The sequence below is a fragment of the Ursus americanus genome, chromosome 8, assembly GCF_024610735.1.
Source record: "Ursus americanus isolate L20-20 chromosome 8, mUrsAme1.1.p, whole genome shotgun sequence".
NCBI classification, from domain to species: domain Eukaryota; kingdom Metazoa; phylum Chordata; class Mammalia; order Carnivora; family Ursidae; genus Ursus; species Ursus americanus.
Genome location: NC_142134.1, coordinates 14,343,646 through 14,366,782, shown reverse-complemented (window position 1 = coordinate 14,366,782; position 23,137 = coordinate 14,343,646). Strand labels below are relative to the sequence as shown.

General features: G+C 41.3%; 3 protein-coding genes across 3 annotated transcripts in view; 1 reads left to right on the top strand and 2 right to left on the bottom strand.

Annotated features, from left to right (window-relative positions):
- The window catches only part of HERC5 (HECT and RLD domain containing E3 ubiquitin protein ligase 5), a 40,962-nt gene extending 31,871 nt beyond the window's left edge, over nt 1-9,091 (top strand). The window contains exons 17-23 of the mRNA XM_045791695.2: nt 401-544; nt 1,361-1,527; nt 4,913-4,979; nt 5,900-5,970; nt 7,411-7,594; nt 7,679-7,781; nt 8,823-9,091. Of these exons, the coding sequence (XP_045647651.2) occupies nt 401-544; nt 1,361-1,527; nt 4,913-4,979; nt 5,900-5,970; nt 7,411-7,594; nt 7,679-7,781; nt 8,823-9,028 (942 nt within the window). The 3' untranslated portion in view covers nt 9,029-9,091. The remainder of the gene's footprint in view (nt 1-400; nt 545-1,360; nt 1,528-4,912; nt 4,980-5,899; nt 5,971-7,410; nt 7,595-7,678; nt 7,782-8,822) is intronic.
- A 7,625-nt stretch (nt 9,092-16,716) lies between these two features.
- On the bottom strand, nt 16,717-17,521 carry PIGY (phosphatidylinositol glycan anchor biosynthesis class Y). The gene has a single exon (XM_045791742.2). The coding sequence runs from the start codon at nt 17,519-17,521 to the stop codon at nt 17,306-17,308; it is 216 nt and encodes a 71-aa protein (XP_045647698.2). The 3' UTR covers nt 16,717-17,305.
- A 94-nt stretch (nt 17,522-17,615) lies between these two features.
- Nucleotides 17,616-19,907, bottom strand: PYURF (PIGY upstream open reading frame). Its single transcript, XM_045791728.2, has 2 exons — nt 19,597-19,907; nt 17,616-17,757 (listed from the first exon to the last, which is right to left on the bottom strand). Exons 1-2 carry the CDS (start codon nt 19,797-19,799, stop codon nt 17,616-17,618), a joined length of 345 nt encoding a protein of 114 aa, XP_045647684.1. The 5' UTR covers nt 19,800-19,907.
- Between the last annotated feature and the right edge of the window lie 3,230 nt (nt 19,908-23,137).

Below are 23,137 nucleotides of genomic sequence, written 5' to 3'. Positions count from 1 at the left end.
TTCACCCTTTGAAAATCCACCTATTTTTTATTTCTTTATGTTTATTTTCATTTTACTTAACATTCCTTATTATATAATAATGATGCCAATTGAAGTCAGCTTAGTAGCTGAAGACATCAGGCTCTGAGACTTGACAGACAGACATAGGATTAAATCTAGGCTGCACCCCTTAGCTGTGTGTGACCGTGGGGAAGTTCATATTTAAATTCTTGAAGTTCATCACCTCATAGAACTAATGTGAAGATTAAATATGGTAATACGAGTAAGATGCTTACCATAGTGCTTACCAAATATTTGAGTCCACAAATAATGTTTGCTTTTAAGATAATTAAATGAGCCTTATTAATACATAACAATACAGAGCCCTGGAAGTGAGATATTATTTGCTCTGTTTCTTCAGGTTTCATTTAGTGGAGAAATTGGACATGACTCTGGAGGAGTCAAGGTAGAGTTTTTCCACTGTCTGTTTGAGGAGATGACCCGGCCAGAATATGGGATGTTCATGTATCCTGAGGAGGCTTCCTACATGTGGTTTCCCGTCAGGGTGAGTCCTCTCCTCTTTGTTTCTGGTTGTCATGACAGAAAAGGCATGTCACATACCACTGGAAATTAGGTTGTCTAGACAGTTTCATTTTAGGAGAGGACTTATTGATACATAAAATTATGGAAATAACCTTCAGTTGATTAGTTTCTTTAAAATGGAGTCCCCTTTCCCTGCGTTCCCATTTCTGTCCACACAGGAAAATTTAAGCACTGTATGTTGACCATTTATAGAATGTATGGATAAAAAGGAACCCTTCCTTTCCCAGGTACCCTTTTTTTTTTGGTTCAGTTCTATTTTTCCTGATGAATTTGAAAATTCGTTTTCAAATTTTCATTTGAAAGGCTGTGAAAAGAAATTGGAGACTTCGGTTTATGAGGATTTGCTGAGCCTAATGTGGTTCTATTAGTGTCCCTGTGGCAGATTTAAACTGACTCAATGACTGCACATAAACCCTCAGTATTATTACTGCAAGCTTATTTCTTTCAAGATTTTATTTGTTTATTGAGAGAGAGACAGTGCGCCAGTGAGGGGAGGGAGAGTGGGAGGGGGGATGGAGAATCTCAAGCAGACCCTCCACCGAGCGTGGAGCCTGACTCGGGCTCCATCTCACGAGCCTCCATCTCACGATCCTGAGATCATGACCTGAGCAAAATCAAGAGTCAGACACTTAACTGACTGAGCCACCCAGGGGCCCTGCAACCTTTTTTATTTTAATTTGTGATTTGACTTTGTGAAAGGGAGAAAAGATTACCTAATACAAATACTCCATTTTACTTGTAAAGATTAAAACACATCAAGTTTTTTTTCTCTTTCCAGCCTAAATTTGAGAAGAAGAGATATTTCTTCTTTGGGGTTCTTTGTGGACTTTCCCTATTCAATTTCAATGTTGCCAACATCCCTTTCCCACTGGCCCTGTTTAAGAAACTTTTGAACCAGACTCCATCACTGGAAGACTTAAAAGAACTTAGTCCTGTTTTGGGAAAGTAAGTAAACATAGTTCTTTTTCTGGAACTCTATATAATATATATTTAGATACAGGCATAACTTGTTTCATTACCTTTTGCTTCACAGATTAATAGTGAAGGTTTGTGGCAGCCTGTGTCAAGCAAGCCATCTTTCCAACAGCATTTGCTCACTTTGTTTCTCTGTGTCACATTTTGGTAATTCTCACAGTATTCCAAATTTTTCCATTACTATTCTGTTTGTTACGGTGATCTGTGATCAGCGATTACAACTCGCTGAGAGCTCAGGGGATGGTGAGCATTAAAGTATTTTTAAATTAAGCTCTGCACATGTTTTTAGACATACTGCTGTTGCACACTTACCACAGTGTGGTGTGAACATAACTTTTATATGCATGGGGAAACCAAGGAATTCTTTTGAGTTGTCTCTGTTGGGATAATTGTTCTATTGTAGTCTGGAACCAAACCTGCAGTAACAGCCCCCCCCCATAGTATTTTCATGTTCAATAGGAACATTCTAGGTACTTGAAGTTAATTATAATTTTGGGAAGAATTATTGGATAATAATTTAACTTTTTCAAATTAAGAGAAATTGATTTTCCCTATGGTTGGTCGTTAATACTTGCATTAATCTTTGAACTTTATTTGTGTAGAAACAGTCATGGGCAGAGCCCAGGTTATACCCTGGTGTGAAATCTGCAAGTGGTGTTTATTCTAAATCTCGTTTCATATCCTCACCTTTAAAGTGAAAACTTACTTCTAAGTTAAAAAGCCAAGCCACCACCTCACAAAGAATATTGGTACTAGAAAGGGGTGATATTCCTGCTGTGTAAGGTGTTCCTGCACATCCAAAAGAAAAATTGACAAAGTATACGAGAAGGCAGCGCACAAGAGAAGTAACAGAGTGGCTTCATCTCCCCAGTGCTCGTGGAATGCATGAAAATCAGAGGCTCCTCTGTGCTTCAGATTGACAGTGGTTGTAAATACCCATGCTATATAGTGTTCACCGGGGTTTGGGAAAAGGTTTGCTCTGATTTCAGGGATTAGTAGTGGACATAGGAATTGGCGATTCCTTTTCAGAGAACAGTGTGGTAGTACTTACCTGAATCAAAAATGTATTTGCTCCTTTGGCCTAGCAGTTCTGCCTCTAGACATTTGGTTTCAGAAATAACACAACCATGCGGGGATTTTTCCATATTAATGTATCTTGTATTACATAGTTCATAATGTATGGAATACCTAAATGTTCTTTAATAAGGGAATTACTTATTTTTGGTCTATTTATGCAGTGAAATCCTATGTAGATTTTTATTTTATTTTATTTTATTTTGAAAGAACACGTGAGTTTGGGGCGGGGGGGGGCAGAGGGAGAGGGAGAGAATCTCAAGCAGGTTCCTGCAGAGCTCAGTCTCATGACCCTGAGATCATGACCTGAGCTGAAATCAAGAGTCAGATGCTTAATGGACTGAACCACCCAGGTGCTCTGATCCTATTATTATTATCCCCATTTCACAGGTGAGGAAATAAACACAGACAATTTGGGTAACTTGTCTCAGACCCCATAGTTATAGAACCATGAATTGAACACGGTGTGGCTCCACCATCCAACTATTAATCATTATTACTAATTATACTAATAAGATAAGTATCAAAAGCACAGGATTTGGAGAGGAGACAAATTTATTATTTTTTACTAAAACAATGAAAATGACCTAAATAAATAATGCTTGTGCCTCAGAAGCCTTAATACACATCAACTTAGTAAATGTAAAGATCATTAAATCTCTATCAGTGTTCCTCACACTTTTAGGTCTTAAGAATTTTTAGAAAGCTGTATTAATTTAGAACAGTGCAGTATGGGTGCAGGTTTTCAATGGAATAAAAGTGAGAGTTCAGACGCTGATCCAGGCACCTATGGAACTTGCTAGAGGTAGCATACTGGATTAGTGGGAACAGGAATCCTGTCAGTTCATGTATATGGGGAAAGAATGAAAGCTGATAGCTTATGCCATGTATAAAAATCAACTTCATGTGGATGAAGGACTTAAATATTAAAAATGCTGAAAATACAGACAAATATTCTTCTCACCTTTGCATTCTTAAGCAAGACATCAGAAGTACCAACATTAAAGGAAAGACTGATAGTCTGACTGCAGTGAGATTAAAGAATTGATCTGTTCTTCATGAGCTACCTTAACAAAAGGGAAACAACCCCTCAAACTGGTGTTTGTGACATATTTTGGGGGTGGTAGAAAAATGGGCTAGGGGAGGTATCCATACAGGTAGGTATAAGATATTAGCAATGTTTTAAGAGGAAGGTTCCTAAGTATTCTTCATAAAAACAGCCATAAATAAGCACATAAGCCATACATGGACAAATAATGACAAGAGTATCATGAACCAAGTATTATCGTGTATCCGGTTTTGTCAGCTGAGTTCCCATCACTCTCCCTCTCCTCCCCGCCCACCCACCCCCACAAAAACCTACAATGAATAAAATATGGTCTGTTTATCACAGTTCTGTAATAAAAAAAATCCAGTGGGGGAATAGTCAGTTTGGATTCCACCTTCTTCCGGAGGCGTCCCCAGTGACACATCCCTTCAGAAAGAGTTAACCAAGGCAGTACTTGTACGCTCACAGAGTTTCTGCACATAGCTCACCGTACTGTGGTGAGGCTTCCATCAGCATATCTTATCTACAAGTCTCAGGGTTCACTGACAGTAATGTCTCAACTTTACATCTCTTAATGCCTGCCACACTGGGAGCTTACTAGATATTCGTTGAATGAATACATGAGAGAATGAGCAAATACCATGAGACATACGACTTTAAAAAATATGTCTGAAGTACCATAGGACTGAAGGATGGAGATATAAAAAGACTGGCTGCTCTCCGTGCTGTATAACCTATATTCTCACAGATGCCTTGAAACAGTGAAGGTAGTTGAATTTCACATCTGTCTTAAGCTTGACGATATTGGGACAGTAGATACAGAGAAGGTCCCTTGACCTTCTCATTCCTTAGATTTCCTAAGTGATACCTGATACTTAAAAGGAGATTATTTGTTCTGTAGGTACAGTTCAAAAGCTTAAATAAAGGTAACACCAATTTGAATGAGTTTCAGTATCAGTAAATGCATTATCAGTCCTTTTCTGTAGAAACCTACAATCACTGGGTAAGGGAAGGTAGGATGAAGGGAAGAGAGGTGGCAGAATTGCAAATACTCATAAACGTCACGCTTATAGTTGAGGACTGGCTATCCGTACACAGAGAAATGGGCATTGTTAACTAACGACCTGACCTCCCATCTTCAGAATAGTCGCGCGTCTGACATTTATTTTAGATGATGTATCTAGTGATCATGATTATTGACTTTTAAAAAAAATACAATTATTTGTTCCTTAGGAGTTTGCAAACGCTTCTGGATGATGAAGGCGATGACTTTGGAGAAGTATTTTATATCTATTTTAATGTGAGTAATGATAAGAACCAGATTACGGATCAGTTTTAATGTGACTAATCCTTTACATATTTATCTAGACACGTTACTCTTTAATAAAAGGACAAACTTCTAAATTAGCGTGAAAGGGTATTTTTTCCTCTTTTTTTTTTTTTTTTTTTTAAGCTGGGCATATGAGGTAGATTTTACTGTGTTAACAAAGAACGCCTAAACTTAGTGGCTTAAAACAAACACAATTCATTGACTTTCTGGACTGGGTCGACTTGGCTGGGCTGGATGGTTTACACTGGGCTCGCTCATATACCCAGTCATTGGCTGGTTTATAGCGTGGGCTGGAACAGTTTTTCTGTCCTAGGGGTCTCTTATGCTGCAGTGGGCTAGTTGAGGTGTCTTCATAGGATGGTCTCAGGATTACAAAGAGTGGGGAGAGATGGCAGGCCTCAGCACGTAAGCTGCTGCTTGAGCTTTCACTTTCGGCAGATCCCATTGGCCAGAGTACCTCACATGGTCACACCCAGATTCCAGGGCTGAAGAACGGGATTCCTCCTCCTGATTGGGGGTGGGGGTGGGGGGGCAGGCAGCTATTGCAAAGTCATACTGCAAAGGGCCTTGAATACCAGGCTGGGAAGAATTTGTGGCCATTTTTGCAAATCTACCATACTAGGTCTATACTGTATGAAGTGACTACTGAGATGTGCAGTTTGCCAAATTTTTTTCAGTATGATAAAATAAATCAAGTTTTGTAAAAATGCATTTTTCGTTCTGCATGATAAGGTGATATTTTATCTGCACATTATTTGCTAGTTTTTATCACTAAAACGTGTACTTTTACAAAGTCTTGAGAAAAGAGGTATGCTTCAAAGTGTTTTTGTTGATAATAGGTTGTTTCAGATTATGTTGGAGATACTATCTGAATTTATTTGTGATTACAGGTGCATTGGGACAAAAATGATATTGACTTAATTCCTAATGGAAGTTGCATCATTGTTGACCAGACGAACAAGTAGGTACAGAGAAGTGAAATATTTGTTTTGTTTATATACTGTTTATTTCACTGGGCTCTAAAAATGTCTTACAGTTCTTACCAATTAATCATTTTTTTAAATAAGGCAGAGAGTTGGTGTATATCGTGTGTATGTGTGTGTCTCCTGGAGTTTATATTCGGGTCGAGAAGGAAATAGCTTTCTCAGAGAGGCCTTCCCTGATCTCCTGTCTAGGTTTATACCACCAACTTCCCTCTCTATCCCCTTACCCTGTTTTACCTTTTCTGTTTATATCACACATTATGTACCTTTAGGATTTATCTGCTTCTTTACTTCATCATGGTGCATCTGGTACCTAGAATAGTCTCCAGTGTGCCGGGTCTGTGGCAGGCACTTAGTATTTGTTAATATTATTACATGTTACTGTGGTGTCTTGAGTTCTCAGCCCCTTATAGGATGCCATTTTAAAGCCACAGTTTGGGATGAGAGAACATTCCATTGATAGTTGGTCAGAGTGGCAGAGAGACACCACCAAGTGAGGATTCTGCTGTAGGCCAGCTATTTTTCTTTCATCTTTTAATCTTTATTTTTTTAAAAAGAACTTTGTATTGAAGTCTGACATACAGAAAAGTACACAAATAAGTATACAGATCAAGAAATAGAACATTTCCAGCTCTAACTAGTATATTTTACGAATACTCCAATTTATCTATAATATTTCTGATAGACATAATGAAGTTCTCTGCCTCTTAACAATTACTTTTAGCCTGGGCGCTTTCCCTGAATCGGCAAATGGCCCAAAGGGGAAAAACTGCAAGTAAAATTCCAGGCTCACTTTCACAGGGCTTCCCTTCTCTAAGCTCTTAGTAGTTCCGAGGCCTCTTGCATCTAACTCAGATTTGGAAGCCTGGAGCTAGAAGTGCTTTTGTAGATTATCTGGCTTTTTCTAGTTCTTCTCTCTGGGAGTATTTGGGGGAAGCTACCCCATCATAGCTCATAGTAGAGATCCCTTCTGTATTTGTGCTTAGCCACAGAGACTAATATTAATTATTGTCATACATTCAGACAGTATGGTAGACCATAAAGTAAAATAGGAAACCTTCCCCATCTCCCAAGCTTATTCCCCAGAACACTCTCAGCAGGTCAGGTTTTACTCTTCCAGACTTTCTCTGTTCTAATCTGTGTACTTTCTCTTAACTGTATGACCTTGAGGAATTACATTAACTTCACCAAGAAACTTCTGTTTCTTTACTAAAATGTTGTAAGAATCTGCCCTGGGAGTTGTATGAAGGCTAAATTAGATAATATATGCAAAATAGCCATATGCACATGGGAAGCACTGAGTTGTTAGGTGTTCTAGTTTTCATTTTATTTTTGGTCTTCTCCCACCTTCCCCACCCCGCTGCCAGTTTCCTTCAGGGTACTGCAGTAAGCTGAAATCATTTTTTGTTTCATTAAAGGAGAGACTATGTTTCTAAGTGTGTCAATTACATCTTCAACATCTCTGTGAAGGCACTTTATGAAGAATTCCAAAGAGGATTTTACAAAGTTTGTGACAAGGATATTATTGAATTTTTCCATCCGGAAGAACTAAAGGATGTGATTATTGGAAATACAGATTATGACTGGGAAACATTTGAGAAGGTATATCAAAAGGCCTGAAGTTTGAATTTGAATTTCTTTTTTTTTTTTCTGAATATATTTTTTTGGGTATTTTTTTTTCTCTAGAATGCACATTATGAAGAAGGATATGATAATTCGCATCCCACCATAGTGATGTTTTGGAAGGCTTTACACAAATTGACTTTGGAGGAAAAGAAAAAGTTCCTTGGTAGGTATTCTATCAGGAGTAGATCTAGAATCTTACGTATTTTTTATGGGATAAGAAAACCTTGTTTGTCATAGGCACCATTTGCCACAAATCCTAGTGTAAGAGCCACTCCAGGTCCGTTTGGATGTTCTCTATGCCAGGCTGTGCGGACCTAACAAATGTTAATGTAGGTCTTTCCTGTGATTTCAGCCCTGCCTGTTGCTTTCAGATGTCCCCTCAGTTCTTCATCCAAGTTAGATGTTTAGTCTGCTTCCTGTATTTGTGACTCGGGCACTGTGGGATTAGCCATATTTTACAGTGTCATTGTCTCCGGTCCTTCGTACTTCCCTTTCCACATTTTGATCTCAGTTTCATGCTTATTCTGTTGTTTACCTGCAACTTTGCGTAATGACTGTCTCTCTCATTTTCTTGCAAAATTTCCATACTTACTTTTGAGAAACACTTATCTTCTCCTTTTTGTGGATAACACGTACGTTGGAAGATACTCGGACCTCTCCAGAAGCCCAGCCTGACTTTCCAGTCTTAGCTTAACAGGAAATTATTTCAGCCAAACAGTTCCCTCATCTGTACATTCTTGAGCTCACCTTCTGCTCTCCCATCTCCAGGCTTTCTCTGAAGCTCCTTGTCCTGCCTCAAACCCTCACCCTCCTCCACGTTGCCACTCTAAACCTTCCCTTTCTTAAAGGTCCAGCTTAATTCTGAGCTCTCCAAAGTCTCCCCAGTCATCCCAGCCTGATTCTCTCTCCCTGCTGTGAACCCCACACAGCATTTTCACTCGGAAGCACGTAATTCCGTGGCGCCTTATCTGGCTGTCATACACCCTTTTGTTTTTCCCTTGCTAGTTGTCTTTTTCTGCACAAAAATGTAATCTTTCCACCCAGACTGTAAGCTGCTTGAGGGACAATGTGTCAGTCCCTGATGCCGTCTGGTGCACACTCTCCTCGGGGCCCTCAGTAAATGTTTTTGAATAAACACATGTTTTTTCCTCTGTAAGTCTTGGTCTCTGGGGAGAAGATCACTCAATTTTATTCTTCTTTTTAGTGTTTCTTACAGGAACTGACAGAATTCAAGTAAAAGGTTTAAAGAACATGAAAATAACATTTTGCTGTCCTGAAAATGTGAATGAAAAAGATCCCATAAGAGCACAGACGTGTATTAGTGTCCTCTACCTTCCCAAATATTCTACAATGGAAAGGGTGGAAGAAGCACTTCAAGTAGCCATCAACAACAGCAGAGGCTTTGGCTGACCCGGCCTCACGTTCTTTACCGCTCTTCGGAAATATTTTCAAAAATAAAATTAAGAACTCAAAAATTAATGTAAATGTCCTGCTGACTATTCATTGTGTTTACCTGCTCTTTTAGAATGTGGTTTTGCATGTGAGATGCTTTGATAATGATCTAGACGGGGCTGTTAAAAACAAGGTGACCCCAAAACACAGTGCATTGAAGAGGGCCGAATTTTCTTTTTCTCTCATAAACGTCTTGGCTAAAGTGGTGCTTCTCCTACTCCCTCTGTTCTAATGAAAGTCACAAATGCCTTTCTTGTTGGAAATGTGCATGGAAACTGCCCATTTCTGTCTTAAATCTTCTGTATGGCATTTGAAACCGTCGACTCCTTTCTCCTCAGAACTGTCATGAACTGGTAGACCTGTGGCTTTCTTTTTCTTGGATTCGTTGCCATTTCCTTTGCTTGTGTTTCTTACACTCCCCCGACCTCCGGTGCTGGTGTTCTGTGTTCTCACTCTGCACACCACCCCCCTCGTCAGCTCCATAGCTCCGCTCCTGCCCAATCTTCCCGCTGTGTGACCTACAGGAGCTGGTAGATTCCAGCCCCAGCCATTTTTCTATCTAGTCTGTCTCCCTGCATACCTTGGCTCCTTAATCTCGGCACGTCTAAGAAGAAAATGATGGCTTTTCCTGTATTTCACAGCTTAGGGTGGTTCCACCAGGACTTCCCTTCTTCCTCTTTACTCCACACATTCAGTCAATCAGGTCCTGACAATTCTTGTGTCTAGATGAACACTGCCCCACAGAACTTTCTGTGAGACTGGAAACAACACCCCCCTCTCCGCACTGCACTGTTCAATAACGTAGACTTACGCTATAAGGTTTGGTCTTTAAAGAATTGTGAAGAGAGAAAACTTAATTTTAATTGTCAGTGGTGGGAAAAGCAGCCTGGAGTTGTGCTGCCCAGTATGTGGCTGTTTAATTAAAATTAAATAGGGGCGCCTGGGTGGCTCAGTAGGTTAAGCATCTGACTTCGGCTCAGGTCATGATCTCAGGGTCCTGGGATGGAGCCCCAAGTTGGACACCCCACTCAGCGGGGAGTCTGCCTCTCCCACTGCCCCTCCCCCTATGCATGATCTGTCTCTGAAATAAAATCGTAAAAATAAATAGAATTAAATAAAATGAAGATTCAGTTCTCAGTCACTACCCAAATTTCAAGGGCTCAATATCTACATGTGATTGGTGGCTACTGCGTAAGTGCAATAGCAGGGAGCACTTGGCACTGACAGGTCCCAAACCTACAAACCCCTATAGTTTTCCATGTGCTTTTTTTCTGGGAAGAGGATCCACAGTGTGATAAAGTGGCACAAATCAAAATGATTTGAAAATCAAGCAGTAAAGTCCTATTTCATTAACATAGTCATCAGATCCTTCTAGGCATGCCCCCTGTGCAGCCGCAGCCCGCGCTCCCACCAGTGCCCCGCATACATAGTGTACTGCATTCTAGTCATCTGTAACCATCTCAATTTCCTGAACAGGCCGCAGTCTCTCCTGTGTTTTCATTCATGCATTTTCTTCTGCCTGGAACCTTCTCGTCACCCCTATCCCCCCACCCTTCCTCAGCTCCTCTCTTTTCAGTTCTGCCTCCAACTCGGGGTTCTTCCTTCTTGTTTCTCAGGGTTCACTTAATCTACTGTGGCTGCCTAGTAGGTGCCACGCTAATAAATCTTTGTGGAATATGGCTTCCTAGCCCAGCATTTCACAAGTGCCATCTTTTCTGGGTACAGTCCTCATTCTGGTTCCTTCCAAGGGCTTAGGTGCCAGTGGTTCCTCATATGACTTAGCCACAAGTGCCACCTAGTGGCAAATGTGGAAGATAGCAATCACCTCCAAATGGAGCATTTCAGTAAGGGAAAAACTTGGAGAAGAAGACAGGCCTTTCTTCCCACAGCTATAGTCAGTAGTGAGAATCTTACTATGGCTTTTGAGGGTGCTAGGTAATTTCATATTTCCTACCTCCCTTAAAACAACCACCAAATCTGGAAGTAGGTATCATCATTTTCATCTTACAGATCTGGAGTCAAGTTCAGAGAGGCTTCCTTACCCTACTCTGCAGATTGGAAGAAAAGAGGGAGAGAGGTCATGGCAGGTCTATTTTTGTTCAGAGTGGGAAATTCTCACTTTGAAAGCTGAGGGAAGGATCTTATTCACAAGAGGGGTAAAGGCGATCCTTGTCCGTGATGCAGATGACACTAAGGAAGATAATCTTAAGAGGTTTTAAGGAGGCAAGAGATCCCGTCATTGTGAAGTCAGCTAATTTCTGAGGAGTGGGGAAGAGTCCCAGTTAGTGTAAGAATGAGATAGTATTTTTTTTCCTAAGATTTTATTTATTTATTTGACAGAGAGAGAGAGAGGAGTGCACATAAGCAGGGGGAGCAGCAGAGGGAGAGAGAGAGAAGCAGGCTCTCTGCTGAGCAGAGAGCCCAGTGCGGGGCTCCATCCCAGGACCCTGGGATCATGACCCGAGCCAAAGGCAGATGCTTAACTGACTGAGCCACCCAGGCGCCCCAATAAGATAGCATTTCTTGTGGTGGGCTTACAGCTGGAGGTGGTGGGGTCAATGCCATGATGTATGTAGCATGAACTATGTTATGGGAAGCTAGTGAAGGAGAGTCCCCGTAATTAGACATTTAGATACTACTTGTTTATTGTTAAATTTCATAACAGCTTTATTGATGTATTATTCACATAGGATACAATTCAGCCAAGTGAAGTGTACAACTGAATGGATTTAGTATATTTACAGAAGTGTGCAACCATTGCCACAATTTTAGAACACCCTGAACATTGGGCCCATTAGCTGTAACTCCACAATGTCCTCAGCCATATGCACTCACTAATCTACTTTGTTTCTATAGATTTGTCTATTGTGGACATTTCATGTAAATGAGATCAAACAATACACTATTTTTAAAAACCAGCTTCTTTCATTTAGCATGTTTTCAAAGTCCATCCATGTTGTAGCATGTATCAATACTCCATTCCGTATTTATTGCTGAATAATTTTCATTATATTTATGCCACATTCTACATATCCATTCATCAGTTGACGGACGGTTGTGTTGTTTTCCACTTTTTGGCTATTATGAATGATGCTGCTATGAACATTGTGAAACTGCTGGGTTGTATGGTAACTCTGTGTTTAACATTTTGAGGGACTGCCAGCTGTTTTCCAAAGAAGCTGCATCATTTTATATTCTCACCAGCAGCGTAAGAGGGCCTGAGAAATATTTAAAATCTGCGGATCTGTCCTCTATTTTTATTTATTTATTTATTTATTTATTTATTTATTTATTTATTTATTTATTGCTACTGTATTTTTTAAATTGAATTATAATTGACTTAGCAGATCTTAAGAGTGCTAGTGAGGGGCACTAGTCAGGTGACTCAGTTAAGCATCTGACTCTTGATTTCGGCTCAGGTCATGATCTCAGGATCCTGGGATTGAGCCCCACGTCAGGCTCCACACTCATTGGGGAGTCTGCTCGAGGATTTCTCTCCCTGTCCTTCCCCCTGCTTGCGCATGTGCGCAAGTGCTCTCTCTCACTCTCTCTCAAATAAATCTTTAAAAAAAAAAAAAGTGCTAGTGAAGTATAGAAACATTACATCTAGGTAGCTCTAATCCTTTTGTGCCATTATTGTCATGGGTATTATGTCTACATGTTACAAACTCAACAATACTTGGTTATAATTATTACTGTATATAATTTAATGCCTCTTCAAGGAACAGAGAAGAAAGGAGAACAAGGATGTATTTGTAGTATTAGTTACATTAACCTTGTTTACCTTTTCTGGTTCTTTTCATTAGTTCCTATGAATTCAAGTCACCATCTGGTGTCATTTCTTTACCCCAGGTCGGCTTCGCTCCCCTCTACTTCCTTTGTGCTGCTAATGGCAAATATGATAGAGACCCCAAAATACAATTTATACATATTGTTTTCTACAAATTGCTCTGCAAATCTGTTAAGCCGAGAGGAAATATGCATTTACACTGTCTTTTATAGTTGCATAATTACCTTTACTCTGCGGGTGGCCTGCACCTCCCGGGAAGATGCCATCACCTTCAGGTAGGAGTTGGGAGAAGAGAGCTCCCAGTCTTGGTGGCACGCTCCTGGAGTGGATCACTCCACCGAGAGCAGGAAGAAAGATGTGGGTGGTGTTTCAAAGGCCACACCCTGCAATGTGCAGCACTTACTGAGTTGTAGATTTTCTTGGCTGTTTCCTCATGTGGCGGTATGTCCTTGGGACAATTTCCAGGGACTCTGGTTGTTTTGTTCACCAGTTAGGGTTGTTTGACAAAGGGCTTTCACGTGTCAAGTTTGGCCTGCCCTCACAACTTTATGAGAGCAGCAGGGGAAGGATTTCTAACGCTATAGATGAAGCTCAGAGACCAGTAACTTGCCTAAAGTTATAAAGCTTGTCAGAACCATGCTTTCGGTCTTTCAGGAAGTACGTGCCCGCTCCGTGCTAAGCATCAAATTAAAAATGTTGAAGAGTTTACTGTCTAGACAGGAGACAGAAAACAGGCAATTATGGTACAAGTTCAAGTGCTAAAATAGAGATAAAATAGATGGTGCTTTAGGAAACAAGAAGAAAGGCATCAGGCTTGAGCAAGAATTTGAATCTGAGCATTTTGATTCCTAATTCTGTATTTCTTATAAATAGAAAGGATGAGTTTTCTTGAAGTGGTAAGAAGGCAGACGGAAGCCACAGTGGCAGACAGTTTCAGCTTCGGTTCGCTTATCTCTGTTGCCCTGGGTAAATCCCTTCAACCCCTCTGGGCTTGTTTCCCCATCTTTAAAATGGGGAATATTGCCCACCTGACCTCTTAGGTTAGAAAGATTATATGTAGTATGCTTAGAACTGGAGCTAGTGTACCGTTTGCAGTACACAAGTGATTGTCAAATAAATTCTATTTGTGAAAGGATAGAGTTAATGCTGAACTCCCCCAGGGTGTGCTTATCAGTTTCCTCAAAAATGATAAAATGCTTAGCTTGCAGAAGTTGAAATTGACTTTTTAGCGTATAGTGCTTGTTTTATCAGCAAAATCATTTCATTTACACTGACCACAGTGAGATTCAGGGTAAATTAAAAAGAACAAGGGGCACCTGGCTGGCTCAGTTGGTGGAGCATGCGACTTCTGACCCCAGGGTTGTGAGTTTGAGGCCCATGTTGGGTGTATAGATTACTTAATAAACTAAAATCTTTAGGGGCAGCCTGGGTGGCTCATTTGGTTGAGCGTCCGACTCTTGGTTTTGGCTCAGGTCACGGTCTCGGGGTGGTGAGATGGAGCCCGATCCCGACATTGGATTCCATACTCAGCAGGTACTCTGCTTGAGATTCTCTCTCCCTCTGCCCTTCCCCTGCTCACTCACTCTCTCTCTAAAATAAATAAATAAAAAATATTTTTAAACAGCAATAACTCCCTTTCAGGAAATGATAGGAACTTCTATAATCATCCAGGTTATTTGTATGTTGCCATGTGATGATTTTTTTTATTTAATTGTAGTTGGCACACAATGTTACATTGGTTTCAGCTGTACACAGTGATTGGGCAACTCTCTACATAGTGCTAAGCTCATCACAAGTGTAGCTACCATCTATCACTGTATAATGCTATTATGATACCATTGGCCATTTCCCTATGGACCTTTTACTTCCATAACTTATTCCGTAACTGGAAGTCTGTACCTCTCACTCCCCTTCACCTTTTTGCCCGTTCCCCTACCCCTCCCCTCTGGCAACCATCAGTTTGTTCTCTGTATTTCCATCTATTTCTGCTTTTTGATTTTTAGATTCCACATGTAAGTGAAATCATATGGTATTTGTCTTTGTCTGACATATTTCATTTAGCATTAATACCCTCAAGTTCCACCCACATGTTGTCACAAATGGCAAGATCTCATTCTTTTTTACATATGAGTAATATTCCACTGTATATGTGATGCCAGACAGGCTGAGGCCCCAAGAAAGAGGGGCTTAGGGGGCGCCTGGGTGGCCCAGTCGTTGGGCGTCTGCCTTCGGCTCAGGGCGTGATCCTGGAGATCTGGGATCGAGCCCCATGTCGGGCTCTTCTGCTGGGAGCCTGCTTCTTCCTTTGCCTCTCCCCTGCTGTGTTCCCTCTCTCGCTGGCTGTCTCTCTCTGTCAAATGAATAAATAAAATCTTAAAAAAAAAAAAGAAAGAAAGAAAGAGGGGCTTAGGCCCCACACCATGGACCATGGGTTTTTTTGCCTTTGTGCAAGGAAGAATTCAAGAGCAAGCCATTTAGAGAAAGGGACAAAGATTAAGTATAGAAGAAAGGAGCTACTTCATAGACAAAGTTAACAGCCTTTCCCAGGAAAGGAAGAGGATCCCCCTTTGCCTCTAAGGGTTTTATAAAAAAAAAATTTATAAAAGATAAAAGATTCATTTGATAAAGCAGGGGGAGGGGCAGAGAGAAAGGGGGAGGGAGAGAAAGAATCCTTGAGCAGACTCCCTGCCAGTCGAGAAGCCCAAGGCAAGGCTTGATGCCAGGACCCTGAACTGAAATCAAGAGCTGGCCACTCAACTGACTGAGCCACCCAGGCACCCCTATAAGTTTTAATTAGCTAACCATGTAGGTAAGGGCTTACACCTTAACTTTGGGTTTCTCATTCACATTAGGCAATTAGTTTTTCCTTTGTTTTAGGATTGTGGGATTACCCACAGGGGACAATTTTCAGAATGTCCAGCCTATGTGGCTTTTACTGCCATTGAGAGTGGAGTCTTGTGGTCTTCCATGAGTTGGATCTTGTGACTCTTTTTATGACCTTTTAGGTTAAGGGTCAGACTAAAAGCAAAATGGCTTTATTTTGATCAACTTGTCTCCCAAGCCCTCTTCCCTCCAGCCTCATATATATGCCACATCTTCTTCATCCATTGAATTTGGATTGCTTCCATATCTTGGTATTGTAAATAATTTTGCAGTAAACATAGGGGTACATATATTTTTTAAATTAGTGTTTGTTTTCTTTGGGTAAATACCCAGTACTGGAATTACTGGATCATATAGTATTTCTATTTTTAATTTTTCAGGAACCTCTATACTGTCCCACAGTGGCTGCACCAATCTACATTCCCACCAATGGTGCACAAGGGTTCCTTTTCCTACACATCCTTACCAACCCTTATTTCTTGTCTATTCTAGCCATTCTGACAGGTGTAAGGTGATATCTTGTTGTGGTTTTGATTGTCATTCCCTGATGATTAGTGATGCTGAGCATCTTTTCATGTGTCTGTTGGCTACCTGTAGGCTTCTTTGGAAAAATGTCTATTCAGGTCCTGTTTTTTTTTTGATGTTGAGTACCATAGAGTGATTTTTAAAACATGATTTGTACTACAGAATACACTGAACCAGTGCAGTACTGACCAGGTCTCTTAAGGCAGGAAAATAAACTAAAATGTGATTCAAAACATAGCTCTAAGCTCAATAGGACACAAAAGCTCTTTACAAGTCTTCAACACTACGTCTATCCCCAAAGATGCATATTTTCCTGGAATAGTATTCTATGTGGGGTATTAAGTGCCTATCTAAACATTTTCTACACTTTAAAGTTAGAATATTTTCACATTTCCCCTCTTTTGGAACCACACTTTTGTGACCAAACAAAACAAAACAAAACAAAACACAACTTTCTTTTTTTAATGGAAAGGTGTCATCTTATTTTATTATTACTAATGTAAGCATTTGGTGTCAAAGAAACAAAGGTAATTTTACAAACTCAGAATGTATGCAAGTACACAAAATTTCCATTTTATTGTAGTTTTCTAGCACACTAGCTCAGATACATTTCTCTACAACTACTCCAGCATAACTCCTCTGGAATTATTTCAGTCATCCTTAACATGTGACTCTGCCAAATACTTTGAATCTAAAATAAACATATAAAATTTTAATTATTAATTTTTAGATGAATGGGGTAAGAAAGTCATCAGGTGATGGTTGGGACTGTTAATTTCCAACAAGAAACTCTGTTGAAGTGTTTCTTCTGATATAGTAGTTATAAATTAGAATTTTCAAAAAACAAGGGCAGAACAAAAAATACAATAAAAGAAACTTCTGCAGCTTAAGCCTCCCATAGTCCTAAACCTCTGAGAGAAGCAAGGCAAAGCACCTTTCCTGCAACTTAAGTGGGTTTCCAGTATTTTCATATCGTTGAGCTTTCAGAGATAGACACTCACGACGTATCGTTAAATATCATCTTGGCTCTGGTTGTATTAATTATGCCGGAAGAGTTTGATACCCATCCAGGTCCAAAGGTGGAAGAACACATAAACTGGTACGGTAATGGGCAGGAGCAGACTGTAAAAGCACAGGCTGGTTGTGCTAGTGCAGCCCTGTGGGAAGTTTTCTTCCACAGAGGCTGAGTAGAACAGTCCTGCTAGAGAGACCAACGGAATAAGGACAGTCAACGTAGGAAGAGACAGAAACATTGTTCTCCCCCACTAATTACCTGCCACTCTGGCTTTTAAAAAGGTAAGTGGTATTAAGAAAATTTAGTTGTGTGTTGCTGTTTGTAATTATGATCTAGTGCTGCTCCATTTCTTCTTGCTTCTTATTTTGATGTATCATCCTAGCTGCCTGCGGTATCATATTAGGAATCCCATCAATAATTGGATAGGCTATTCCCAGCTCTTCATTAATCAATTCATTTGTTGATGCTTCATATCTGAGGGGGGAAAAGGAAAACAAAATGAATTGTGGAAAACAAAATGCTTGGAAGAGCTCGGTGCTCAATAAACACCACCATTTATCCAATTCTTGACAGAGTGTTAATTCCAAAAAAGCAGAATTAAACTGCTTCTAATTCTAAAAGCAGTATTACTCAATTGAAACATTTCTCTTAGAAAACAACTCTGTTACCATTTTAGTCAGTTTCTCCCATATTTTCTTTTTCACTTTATTCTCAAGCTATACCCTAATATGTATTTTTTTTTTTTTTTAAAGATTTTATTTATTTATTTAACAGAGAGACAGCCAGTGAGAGAGGGAACACAGCAGGGGGAGTGGGAGAGGAAGAAGCAGGCTCATAGCGGAGGAGCCCGATGTGGGACTCGATCCCTGTACGCCGGAATCACGCCCTGAGCCGAAGGCAGACGCTTTAACGACTGCGCTACCCAGGCGCCCCTTAATATGTATTTTTTAAAGCCAGTCGGAAAAAATCTCCCCTTTTCATCCAAATATTTCTTCCTTACTCTGGGCAACCTCAAAACCATCCCAGTTAATTCACTACTGAAACAGCCACTGGAGAAAAATTCAACTTCCCCACTTTAAAATGCATGTTTAATAGAACATAACTGAACCATTAGAAGAAAACTACTGAAAAATCAAGATATACAAATTAAAAGTCTGAGGAAGACGAGACAGCAGAAATGAAGAAACTTTAGAAAACAACAGGTCTGCAGTGAGCTAGTTACACAGTTAACTAAAAGGTACACCAAATGGTGGGTGTAAGAAAACGAAGTGACTGTATTCACTATGGCAAATAATTTAGTTAAGAGAAATGCAAAATTATTGAAAATAAAAAATGACTAGCAATCTACCACCCAAAAATAACCACTGATAACATTTTGGTGTTTAGTATATTCAATTTGCAATACTAGTGTTGTCAACGTTCAATTTTAGTAGCCTGGAACTGTAGAGATTTTTTTTTTTTAAGTTTAAATTCAATTAACATAAAATGTATTACTAGTTTCTGAGGTAGTTTAGTGATTCATCAGTTGCATATAACACCCAGCGCTCATTACATCACGTGCTCTCAATGCCCATCACCCAGTTACCCCATCCCTCCCCTCCAGCAACCTTCAAGTTAGTTTCTAATGATTAAGAGTCTCTTATGGTTTGTCTCCCTCTCTGATTTCCTCTTATTTTTCCCTCCCAGAGCTGTTTTTCCTAAGGACTCTGGGTTCAAGGAAGCCTTTACAAAACCCAGCTAGTCCAGAACTAAGAGCCAAGGGGGCAGTACACATTGCGTAAACGTTTAAGATCGTCAGGCATCAGCTGTACATTTTCACAAGAATAGTTATTTTTCATCATCTTCGCTTAAAAATCTGAATGCCTTGGACCAGTCCCGACTCCCAACAGTTCATAAACCTGGAGGTACATCGGAACCACTTAGGGTCCTTTTAAGAAAACATGTTGCTCTGGTCCCGCCCCCAGACCGGCCGACTGCATCGGCCTGGGGTGGTGTCCCGGAATCGGCATTAAAAAAGTCTCCCGGCGATTCGATTGCGTAGCCAGTGGTGAACCGGGAAACGCTCGGACCCATCCCTGCGGCCGGGCGGTCGGCTTTGGGAGACCTGGGGCTCCCCTCCGGCCTCCTCCCGCCCTTCCCGCCGCAGTGGGAGGTGCGTGGTAGCTGGCCGGCCCGGAGCCAGAAAATGGCAGCGGAAAATACCCGCACTGACCTGAAGGGCCCCCCAGTGGCTCGTGGGCGGCCGCGCGGTCCACCCGCCCCCTCCCCGCCCCGGGAGGGCGCGAACGCCGCATCGCAGCCGGCGAATCTCACCTGAGCGGCTTCTTGGAAAGCGGGCACACCAGGAACTCGAGCAGCGCCGGGTCGAAGGCGCGGGCCGGGTCCCCGGTCCTCTCGCTCTTGTCCGCGGACCGCCGTGACCCCGCCGCGTGCAGGCACCTCCGGGCGACCGCGAACGGCGGTACGTGGGGACCCCGCAGCGCTGAGGCGAGCCAGCCGCACGCTCCGCTCAGCATGGTCCGGCAGGCCCCAACCGCACCGCACAGAGCCCTCGGCCCGCCCGGGCCGCTTCAGCCGATCCCCGCGCAGCCAGCGCCACCGCCTGCCAGACCCCGCCCGCGGTGCTGCGGAAACGCAGTCCCCGGGCCTCCGGGCCGGCAGGAGCCAGCGCTTTGGTTCCGAGGGCGCTCCTGACCCACTGCTTTTCACGAGGCACCGCTCGGTAGTTATGGGCGCGGCCTGCAGCCGGAGGGCTCTAGAGACTGTTCACCGCGTTTACAGATTACAAACAAAACCAATGCTTAAATTGGGGTATTTTGAGTTTTCACCAGGGCTTATCGCAGGGATTCCAGGAAGCCAGTGGCCGGACCTCAAAGTCACAGTGTTAAACTTGCACCTACGTGGTTATCTCCAAAAGGAGGTTTCAAACACATTGTCGTATTGGGTATGTTAAAAGCATTGATTTGTTTTACGTAAATCTTTACCATAGCTCCGGTAACCTTGTTTGTCCCCCCCCCCCGACCCCGCCCTTTCTTATTAAAACTTTGGAACCTGAAAAGAATGCCATAGGCCTCTTAACGTCCAATATGTCCAGATTCTTAGCCTGTGGGACTTACTGTGAATTCAATTGCATAATAAGGCACAACCAGTTTATAAATGACCTGCAGACGGCAAGGTCTCTAAATAACTGTGTGACCAGGCAGATGTCCATTAGTTGAATGGGAAATCCATTTAATGGATTTTTCGCCCCAGGTTTGCCTCTGGCGCTCTAAGGAAGTGATCACAGGTCTGATCTCTTTGTTACAGTGTGTGTGGTAGATTTGGGCTCTGGGGCCTGGCAGCTTGGCTTCCGGGCCATGGTTTACTAGCTTTGTGACTCCAGCAAATGACTTCACCCTCAGTTTCCTACCTGTATAATAAGATAAAAGCACTCACCTCATGAAATCTCCTCCTTGTGGGGATTACGATGGGATCATGCCTGCAAAGGACATTTAGAAAAGTGCTTGGGACAAATTAATGCTCAATTCGTGTTCTCTATTGTTATTTTTATTTCGTCTGTTCTTTCCAGTACAGCATGCTAGAAGATTCTTTGTTAGTCATCAGTTTTTTCCCCTTTGTTTTGCTGAATATGGACTTGAATCTTTTTTGTTTCATTGGACTTTATCATTTTACACTTTGAGCTCTTGGGAGATAGGGGTGGGAGTGAGGGACACAGCGATACAGATACAAGATTATATTTGCAGATTTCCACTCAGTAATGTGAAAATAAATTGAGAATTTTTTTTTTAAGATTTTATTTATTTATTTATTTGACAGAGAGAGAGGCAGCGAGAGAGGGAACACAAGCAGGGGGAGTGGGAGAAGGAGAAGCAGGCTTCCCGCTGAGCAGGGAGCCCGATGTGGGGCTCGATTCCAGAATGCCGGGATCATGACCTGAGCTGAAGGCAGATGCTTAACAACTGAGCCGCCCAGGAGCCCCTAAATTGAGAAATTTTTATAGTTTACTCTGTTTTTAAAAAGCCAGTCCATTATTTGATGCTCTTTGTTCACTAATGCTCAGAAGACTTTAGCATCAGGCAGTTTTCAGGGATGTAGCCTCAGGAGGGACTATTGTAAAGTTCCTATGTTTACTTTCACATTATTTCCTATGAAGGCAGTAGCAGGAATTAGTTTTTCAGTTGTAGCTAGTTGATACTTTGGGCCCTACAGAAGGAGTGGACTATAAGAAAGGTATATCTTAACTATGTTTCGGGGAGCTATGGTGAAGCAGAGCTTGACTTCTGCCAGCACTGAGTGGACCCAGGCCAGGCTGGGTAGGCCTAGGCTTGGCCCTTGTGGGATAGAGGCAGACACCTATGCTTGAGCCCAGGTTCATTAGCCTTAGTTTGGCTTGCCTGGCTGACCGATCCCTATCACCTGGGTTTTCTAACCAGTTATAAATAAATTAGTTCCAGTTTGCCTCCACCTAGAAGGTTCCAAGCAGGTCAGTTTACTTTCATTTATGTTAGTATTTGGGGTAATGCAGAGTAATAGCAAAGCATTGAAAACATCTTCAAATTTATAAAACCAAAAATCAACAACCAATAGTTGGAAACATCTGAGTGTGTGATATATTAGTCCAAACCATGTAAATATTAAGTTACAAAGTGTCCTTAAGTAGCCCTTAGTGATTAAGGAATAGAACTCATTTCTGCATGCGGTGTACTAAGCTAAATGTAGATGACAATATAGAATTGTAAAGTCATTAGTCCCTTTTTTTGCTATTGGCATGACTACGATCTTTCCCATCGCAGAGCCCTGTGCACGTTGTAATAATGTGATGGGCCTTGGGCTCAGGTACTACTGTATAGCTGTGTGACCTTGGGGAGGTTACTTAAACTCTCTGCCCCGATCTTGTCATCTGTGAGATAGTATAATAATAGTCCCTGCTTTACTAGAGTTGTTGGGAGGATTAAGTAAAATAATACAAGTGAAGCAGTTAGCACAGGGGCTGGCCCAGATGGCACACCGAAAAATGCTAGCAGCTGCAAAATGACTTACTGTGGTGAAGTTGCTGAAAATTCTGGTTAAAAAGTGAATGCACAGTGTATCACTGGGCACCTTCATTTTAACAGACATGGAATTTTTATGGTTTCCAATGTGGATAATACTGACACAATGCTCTTTAGCTATCGTACACATGAAATGAGTTAGAAATCCCGGGGGCAGATTAGAGGCTAGAATATATATTTTAATGAAGTCTCATAAATTTGGGAATCTCTGATTCAGAGAAAGAAGTTAAAATCAATTTTCCACTAGATGGCATCATCCAGTATTGAACTAATATTTATTCCTGCTTATACTTTTCTTTTTTTTATTTTTTATTTTTTTAAAGATTTTATTTATTTATTCGACAGAGGTAGAGACAGCCAGCGAGAGAGGGAACACAAGCAGGGGGAGTGGGAGAGGAAGAAACAGGCTCATAGTGGAAGAGCCTGATGTGGGGCTCGATCCCATAACTCCAGGATCACGCCCTGAGCCGAAGGCAGACGCTTAACCGCCGTGCCACCCAGGCACCCCCCTGCTTATACTTTCTGTGATTACAAAGATTTGCTTTTATTTTGCCAGTGGTTGCCTTTATTTGATGACATCTATTTTAGGAACAAAAAACACAAAAATTTTATTAATAAATTACAATTATAATGAGTTCATTGAAATAAAGGATCTAATAGGTAAATGGACAAAAAATATGAAGTTCACAAAGAAGAAAATGCAGTTGATTAATAAACACACAAAATATCAATAGTGAAGCAATGCAAGTTTCAACATCAAAGAAGTTTCCATTTTTTATCTATAAAAATAAATAAATAAAAAA